General features: G+C 34.3%; 1 protein-coding gene across 1 annotated transcript; it reads right to left on the bottom strand.

Moving 5' to 3' along the window:
- Nucleotides 1-383: 383 nt before the first annotated feature.
- On the bottom strand, nucleotides 384-6,761 carry LOC132300843 (protein DETOXIFICATION 46, chloroplastic-like). Its single transcript, XM_059798095.1, has 14 exons — nucleotides 6,194-6,761; nucleotides 5,985-6,079; nucleotides 5,151-5,259; nucleotides 4,916-4,971; nucleotides 3,865-3,920; nucleotides 3,324-3,462; nucleotides 3,058-3,195; nucleotides 2,909-2,977; nucleotides 2,689-2,799; nucleotides 2,421-2,549; nucleotides 1,860-1,937; nucleotides 1,307-1,378; nucleotides 982-1,044; nucleotides 384-867 (listed from the first exon to the last, which is right to left on the bottom strand). The coding sequence occupies exons 1-14, from the start codon at nucleotides 6,675-6,677 to the stop codon at nucleotides 766-768; spliced, it is 1,701 nt and encodes a 566-aa protein (XP_059654078.1). The 5' UTR covers nucleotides 6,678-6,761; the 3' UTR covers nucleotides 384-765.
- Between the last annotated feature and the right edge of the window lie 753 nt (nucleotides 6,762-7,514).

Genomic DNA, 7,514 nt, shown 5'->3' with positions numbered 1-7,514 from the left:
CATTAGAAGAGTCACAAACTCTTATTTTTTAATTCCTGGATTGAAATATGTATTAAATAATTTATTTAACTTTTTATTCAATTCAATGATTATATAGGGAGAACTCACGACTCTTTTCATCATCTTAGGAGCATTACTCCGGTATTAAATTGAAGTTTGGAGAGAATCTTGATTTTTAAGAGGGTTTTAGGATTTCTCAAATAAAAACCTGAGTATATATAATTGAAGTAGACTAGAAATACTAGTGAAGATAGGAAGTCAAAAATGATACAAAAAAGTGAGCAGTTTAATTAGGTAGGCAACCACTATTCAAAGAAAGGTGTCCTGATTCACCTAATTTCTTACCTTCCTGTCTTAAACCACCAAAATCCAAATCACTCAAGTGAAGTCTCAAAAACAGGCATCGTCTATTCTTGGTTTTGGAACACCAAACTTACAACTCATAACATCTATTGTCTAAATTGAACTATCAAGAATAAATAATATCAAAAAGGTACTGTGTTCCTTACAATAACCTAACCGCACCACAAATTTCTGCTGATTAAAGGAGCCACCAGAAAGAGAGAAAAATACAAGGAAATTACAATGATCAATGTTTAATTACGATTTGCCGTAGAACTAAGATCTCTCAGCTTGTGGTAGTGTATAGGTTGCTCTTTAGCCTCAATTGAGGCTGAAAAGAATTTGACAGCTTGATCTTGGGCATGTAGCAATTGTGTGATATTTTGCTTTTTACTTCCAAATACATTGACATGGAATCAGAATCTATGCAGCTTTCAGCTTTTCCATCCTATACTGGGTTAAATCTTCGGAGTAAAGAACACCTTCAGGTGAAATGAGACGCCGTAGAGAGAAGAAAAATCGAGCCTGAAAAAAATAAAAAAAATAAAAAAATAAAAAAAAAGTTGCATATTCAGACAAGGTAAAAAATAAATAAATAAAAACTTGTATTTGTACTAGGAATGTTTTTTTTTTTTTTACCCATTGAAATCCAACAAGTGCGCACCAGCAGCCCAGCAAACCATATCCTCTACTGCTTACAAGCTGGTAACAAGAAAAAAGCAAGGAGAAAAAAAAATGTTAATCATTAAGTCAAATAACTTTAAGGTTGTTTTAAAACCAAAATTTTTCTTTTCTCTTTCTTGCTCGGATTTCGTTTTTACTTGCTTCTACTCTCTTTGGGTGACCGGAGAGTATGGATTTCATCAATATTCAAAATTATAGTCTTGATCTGTCTGAATGTACTGTCATGACAACCAAAGGAATAAAATGTTTGATGCTACGAAATGAAGAAGTGAAATCATACCAATAGGAGAAGAGAACCCAAAGAGAAGCATCCACTCATTGTCAAACTGATAAATTTAAGATCCCGTCCAGCCTGCAAGAGAAAAGAGATATCGTCACGCTAGAACACAAGTTTCTGCATATTGATATGCAAATGAATGCTTTAACTCAGTAGCAAAAGAATGAAATCATGAAAATTTAGGCAAAGCAAGCTTGCAAAACAAAAGGATGTTTGGAATTTAAAGCAGCTTTTTTATCTATGGTATATGATATTTAGAAAATAGACAATATCAATCAGGTAGTATAATTAACTTAGAAATTAGTATTTTTAAATTAGAAATGCATATAGAAAAAAAAAAAAAAAAAATGCAGAAACGCAGATGGACCATTGGTACAGGATTTTTTTCCTTCTTTGTAATGAGTATATTGTTCTAAACTGATGATTGAAGAATTGATTATACCAGAGATATAATATCCAAATTAAGTGCCATATTTTTTTCGTTCAAAATACATAAACAAGGCAGTTTAAACAAAACCATGAAACGAGATCACCTTTAAAGTTAAAACATACATACCAGTAATGTGCCCTCAAGACTATGAGTACAGGGTGTGATGCACAATGCAATAAAGAATGGAATCAACACACCGTGCATCTGCATGGAAAAAAAAAAAGTTGAGAATAAAAAATCAGGAAGGATCATACAATTGTAACAATTTTGTCTGTTACACGATATATATGATAAGTGATATTATTCATCCACATTTTATTAAATTCATTCCCTCTGGTTTGCAGAAAACTTATCGTGCTTCCGGATTAAGAAACTTTTGAGCAAATAATAAGAAAACAGGACATAAATAATCATCTCTATTCCGAATTAGAAAGTTAGTGACAAGATTAAGTAATTACAAATCAGTATAAAAAGCAGCTGTTGGACTTATCACAATTGAACTTAAGCAGCATGTGACACTGTTCAAAGCTTTACGAATGAAAATTTATTGGATTTTTTTTTCACAGAAAACAATACAATTGATCGTACAATGATACCAATTACAACATAAAATTGAATAAAAAGGAAATATATTTTTAATGGTTATGGAATTAAAAAGTTCGCATGAAGAAAAACAATAGAACTAACCTGATGTATGACACTAGCATCAGATGTAAAAATTCTGGGAAACAACCAAGGAACGCATGTTCCTATAGTTCCTAATACTAGTCCTAGCATAGCTCCAATGATCACCAGCGACTTTAATAGCATTCGAGCCTGTTAAGTAAAATAATCAACAGGTAAGTTCAGCAAAATAAATTCTGTCAAAAAACTTATTGAAAACTACGGAATATATTCAGTAATAATAGTTGTGCACAGCGTATAGCATCTGTAAGAAGCAAGCATCATGACTAACCTTTTCCAGACTACGATTAGCACCATATATCAACTCGGGCATAAATGATTGAGCAGTTTGAGAAAGAGGTTCACCCCACACCACACACATGCTGTACATTTGAATCATGACCTAGGGTGAACGGGTAAAGTTTGAGTGTAAATGTCCGTCAGTTACAGATATGAAGCTAAAGCAAACAAGAAAGAAGATCAGGGAACGAACAATAGTGAGTAAAACTAACCTGATGAGCACCAACGGTGGCTGTTCCCATAGACGTAGCAAAGTATATGATGAGAGAGTAAAACGCCACCTAAATATGAATATGTTTCAGATCGTGTAATCACGAGTGAGCAAAAATAGTTAGATAATCAAGAATAATGTAACACACACCTTTGAACTTATTGTTAAAAAAACTGGAGCAGCAAGCGTGAGTATTTGCAGAAGTTCAGTGGGTGACGGAATAGAGATGGCAAAACCATTATACCCTTTGTTGTTGAGAGCTTGAACCATCATACAAGCTGCAATAACCTAAAACATATGCTCATAAGTAGCAACACTAGAAGAAAGAATGGGTACCAAATGGGTGCGTAAACAAGTTAATAGGATAAAGATTACGAATCAAGAATAAGAAATATTGAAAAAATAGTTTCGAATACCTGGGACACCATAGTTGCCCATGCTGCGCCAGCAATACCATAGCCTAAGTAACTGCAGAGGACTACATGGCCAATAATATTTACAGTACTGGCCACCGCCAAAGCCTTCAAAGGTCCCCACGAATCTTTCATGCCGAGACTGTGCACCAGCAGGGACACATCAGAGTAAAAAATTAGTCATCAGTTCATTAATTCTGCAATAAAGATCCACCTATGTTCCTGCTGACTAAAGGTATAAAAATGTATTAAAGGTCAATGATTAAAGTTTATCATTAATTATATCACAATAATTTTATATCTCAACTTCTTTTAAACCGAGGTCATGTAAATTACACGCAGAAAGGCACTATAAGAAAGCATTTGCAGCACAATGAAGGCATCGCGTCAAGACTAAACATTAAGCAAGAATGATATACTGTTTCTTACATAGATAAAAGATACACATGCATTGTTATTTTAATCGCCTACACTAAACAGCCATATAAATCCCGCGTTCCAGCATATTCAGTAAATAACTAAAAGGAAGAGACTATATTTGCACCTTGCACTTTGAGCAACCCATCCAACAAGTACTGCAGGCCATGCTAAGCCCCGAATCTACAATAAAAAAGCTCCTGTTCAGTTAAGCAGCCAATGAACAAATCACAAAAAGGATAATATCATAGTAACCGTGGAAAGAATTCTGTTCAATTGAGAGTCATGGAAGAAAATCAGGTACGTAGTAATCAATTGTGCATAGGCTAGCAGGGTAGTTTGGAGGTTTACAACCACCACACCCTAGGAAATGACCACTAACAAGAGAGCAATAAAAAATAAGCTTAACATTTGATTGTGGGTTGATATATTTTAGACTATACTTGGTTTGTTAGGTCAGTTGGTTCACAGAGTACACACAGTGACACAAGTGTAGGTCGGGTTCAGTTGATCCAAGATGCCCTTCATTCTCCAGCTCGAGTGCTGGTGTTTGATTAAGAACTTTCAACACACCTCAATTCTTTGGACCAGAACTCTAACCTAAGTCCACCCTATAGGCGTGTATGATTGAATGAAAAATGACACACTAAAGTAAAAAACTACCGCGAACCAACATAGATTAGGGAAAAAGAAGTCATTGGTATATTGATGGCTTAAAAGCCTTGTCAATCCGATACAAGGCATTGATATCTTAAGGCTGGAATCAACATCCCCCGTCTCATATTATATTGGAGCATACTCTAAATTAAACAATAGCACTACTATTTGGAGAGTACAAAATGCAGATAAACAAGGACGTGGAGAAGTTCAAAATATTTATTTATCTAAAAAAAATGAAGACAACAAGATACTATCGTCTCAAATTTGCTATCTTCCTTTCCATCACACACACACTAAAGAAAGAAAATAAATAAATAAATAAATAAATAAACGAAAAGGGAAAATTGTTATCTTTCTATGAAAGGGGCAATACTTCCTAACAAGACGGAAAAAGCTAATATTTCGCCAAAAAGGAAAAAAGAAATAAATATGTGCATTGAATTCTTAAATTATAGGAATAACTAGTGATCATGTGAGATAGATGAATAACAAAAAAGTTCAGTTCATGATAAATTAACCTGAACATATTTGTTCGCTGCAGGTACAATATGTATGTTTTTCGGGCCAGCGAAACCTGGAAATGGATATTAGCAAATTTTGTATCAGTCATTTGATACCATCTTCTAATAATGAAAATTACAAAAACAGAAATGACTTTCCAAAAATATCAATCATTCAATCAATCACTTAAGTGAAAAATAATAATAATAATAATAATAATAATAATAATAATCATGAATGAGTATTTATTACCTGTTAGTGCCCATGCTCCACAGAATCTCATAAAGAGAAGCATTAACACACCACAAGCCAAACCAACACAGAGCAAGATAGATATCTGATGCTGAACTTCTTTTTTATCCTACAATAATATCGATCAATTAAATTAAATAATGCAAGCAACGCATAAAAGAGCCAATATTAACTGATTCCGCAAACTATAATGCATCCATATATTACTCAATGCTTCGAGCTACAACAAAAGAAGACGAGTTTTGATAATGTATTTACAAATTTTATACCTGTGCTAAAAATAAATAAAGATGCAATTCAGGGTGTAAAACTCTTACGTTACAAGGTAATAAAACAAACTGAACAATTTGCACCTGTAGATGCATTAGATTTTTTGCTTTTCTTTGTTAATAATATATGTAAAAACAGAGGACTCGAAGAAGCGTCTCAAAGCCTCTCTTAATTTCAGCATCAAGTATATGATTCCTCATATTTTTAATAATTCATGAATCCACTTTCGTTTAGTTGGAAGCTGAGTAAATAATATATGCCAACAATTAAACCTCTGAATTAAATTACCTAAAAATTTCGAACTATGGTCATGGAAAACATAATGTTGCAAGGCCCTCTTTCATATTCCACATTTATTGCCGATGAAATCCATAGATTATTCTTTCTATATATATATATATATATATATGAATACATGAGCATCATTTTATGCACTCAGTGTCATTCTCAATAAACTTTATTAAAGATCTAACCTAAACCCCATGTTCTTATACATTCAGACTACAAGTTTACATCAATTATGTGCCAAAGATAACAATACCCTATAAAAATTAACTAACTAACCCCTTTGGCGAGCGATGTAGCAACCATATTCGAAGTAGCAATGGAAAGAAACATAAACACATAACTCATATTATCACAAAGCACTGTTCCAGGTCCTGCCAATACCAAACAACAATCCAAATTTAGTCAAATAAGATTATATTTTGATCAAGATTTGTTAAGAACACACACAAACACACACACACACATATATATACAAATTAATTTACCTAAAGCAGCAAGCTCAACTGAACTTCCCTGACCAATGACTGCAGTGTCAATAAGACTCATCAACGGCCCACAAATCCACAGCCCGGTGGCTGGACCAGAGAACTTGACAATCTCCACCATTTGATTCCAAATGCTCTGATCTTCCGCGAACTCTTCTCTTTTCGATGCAATGACCTCTGTTCTTGCTGTTGAATTCTCTTCCTCGTCTTCTTGAATTGATGGAATTGAACCATTGCTTTCGACAATTTCACTAGCAATTTCGGGGTCTTCGCTGAGAAGTTCTTGGCTTGGACTGATGCAACCAGTAATTAATCTACTGCTCCTATTATTGTACTTGACAGGAGAGATCCGAATAGTTGAAGGAAGCTTTGAAGGCGAGTGAAGATGGATTTTGTTGAAGAAAGTTGGAGGTGTTGATAATTGTTTGAATTTATGAGTTTGGATTGAGAGGTGACAATGGTGACTTAGGGTTTTGAGATACATTTTTTTGGGAACAATTGGAGTCAGAGAGAGAAGGGAGAGAGGATGGTGGAGGGAAGAGAGGAGAGAGAGGATGGTTTATATTTAAGTGGAATTGTATTTTAAAGAGTTTGTGACAACTGAAAGTTTTTGGGAGGAGGCTTCGCGGCTTCGGATTGGCTATTTGGCTCCTCTTTGTCATGCCAAATTCTCTCTGGCAAATTTATTTTCTTTTTGGAGGATGGTGACGGGAGAAAAAAAAAAAATTTGCAATGCAACAGGCATATTCAAATGTTTATTACCGTGTATGTAATACATGTACAAGCACATTTATTATACAGACTATTCAAATGCATATGTTACTTGGTGCAACGAACGCAAAGAAAGTTTTCTCAATGGCGGAAGTGGTCTCTTAGAGCACCTCATGGAACATGTAGTCCCCATTCCACATATATAGAATAAAAGGACTGCTAATTGCAGTAAAGGTTATGGTTGGCCAAAAAAAAACAACTATTTTATGGAACATTAAAATCTAATTTTGTGACGTAACCCAAATTTTTATTTAACCAAGTGGGTCAGTGATGACCCAAAAATTGACCCGGTAGTGGATCCGAAATGCGGAAGCGAGAGATGTAAATGAGGTCTCTAGAGATATAACTCATCTCCTAGACACAAGAGTGACCCTCCATGAGGTCGCGGAGCTCAAGGAGAACGAAAAAGAAAATGAGAGTTAAACCGGACAAAATTCGTTAATTAAGGGTAAACTGGTCAATTCACAAATATAAAGAGAAAATTGACTCTAAACAAGTCAAACAAGGTGAATAAAACATAATCTAATCATTTCACGACATTCTAAGAAGT

Source organism: Cornus florida, unplaced genomic scaffold (assembly GCF_030987335.1).
Source record: "Cornus florida cultivar Cherokee Brave unplaced genomic scaffold, ASM3098733v1 CherokeeBrave_3.0.0_Hap2_Chr03, whole genome shotgun sequence".
NCBI classification, from domain to species: domain Eukaryota; kingdom Viridiplantae; phylum Streptophyta; class Magnoliopsida; order Cornales; family Cornaceae; genus Cornus; species Cornus florida.
This window is presented reverse-complemented; position numbering and strand designations above follow the sequence as displayed.

What these genes read in the sequence shown, in the direction of transcription:
- LOC132300843 (XM_059798095.1), bottom strand. Translation starts at nt 6,677, where the DNA reads ATGTATCTCAAAACCCTAAGTCACCATTGTCACCTCTCAATCCAAACT. An exon ending in AGTTGAGCTTGCTGCTTTAG is followed by an intron (nt 6,080 to 6,193) that starts GTAAATTAATTT and finishes TGGTATTGGCAG; the next exon opens with GACCTGGAACAGTGCTTTGT. An exon ending in TGGGTTGCTCAAAGTGCAAG is followed by an intron (nt 3,463 to 3,864) that starts GTGCAAATATAG and finishes GCTGGTGCACAG; the next exon opens with TCTCGGCATGAAAGATTCGT.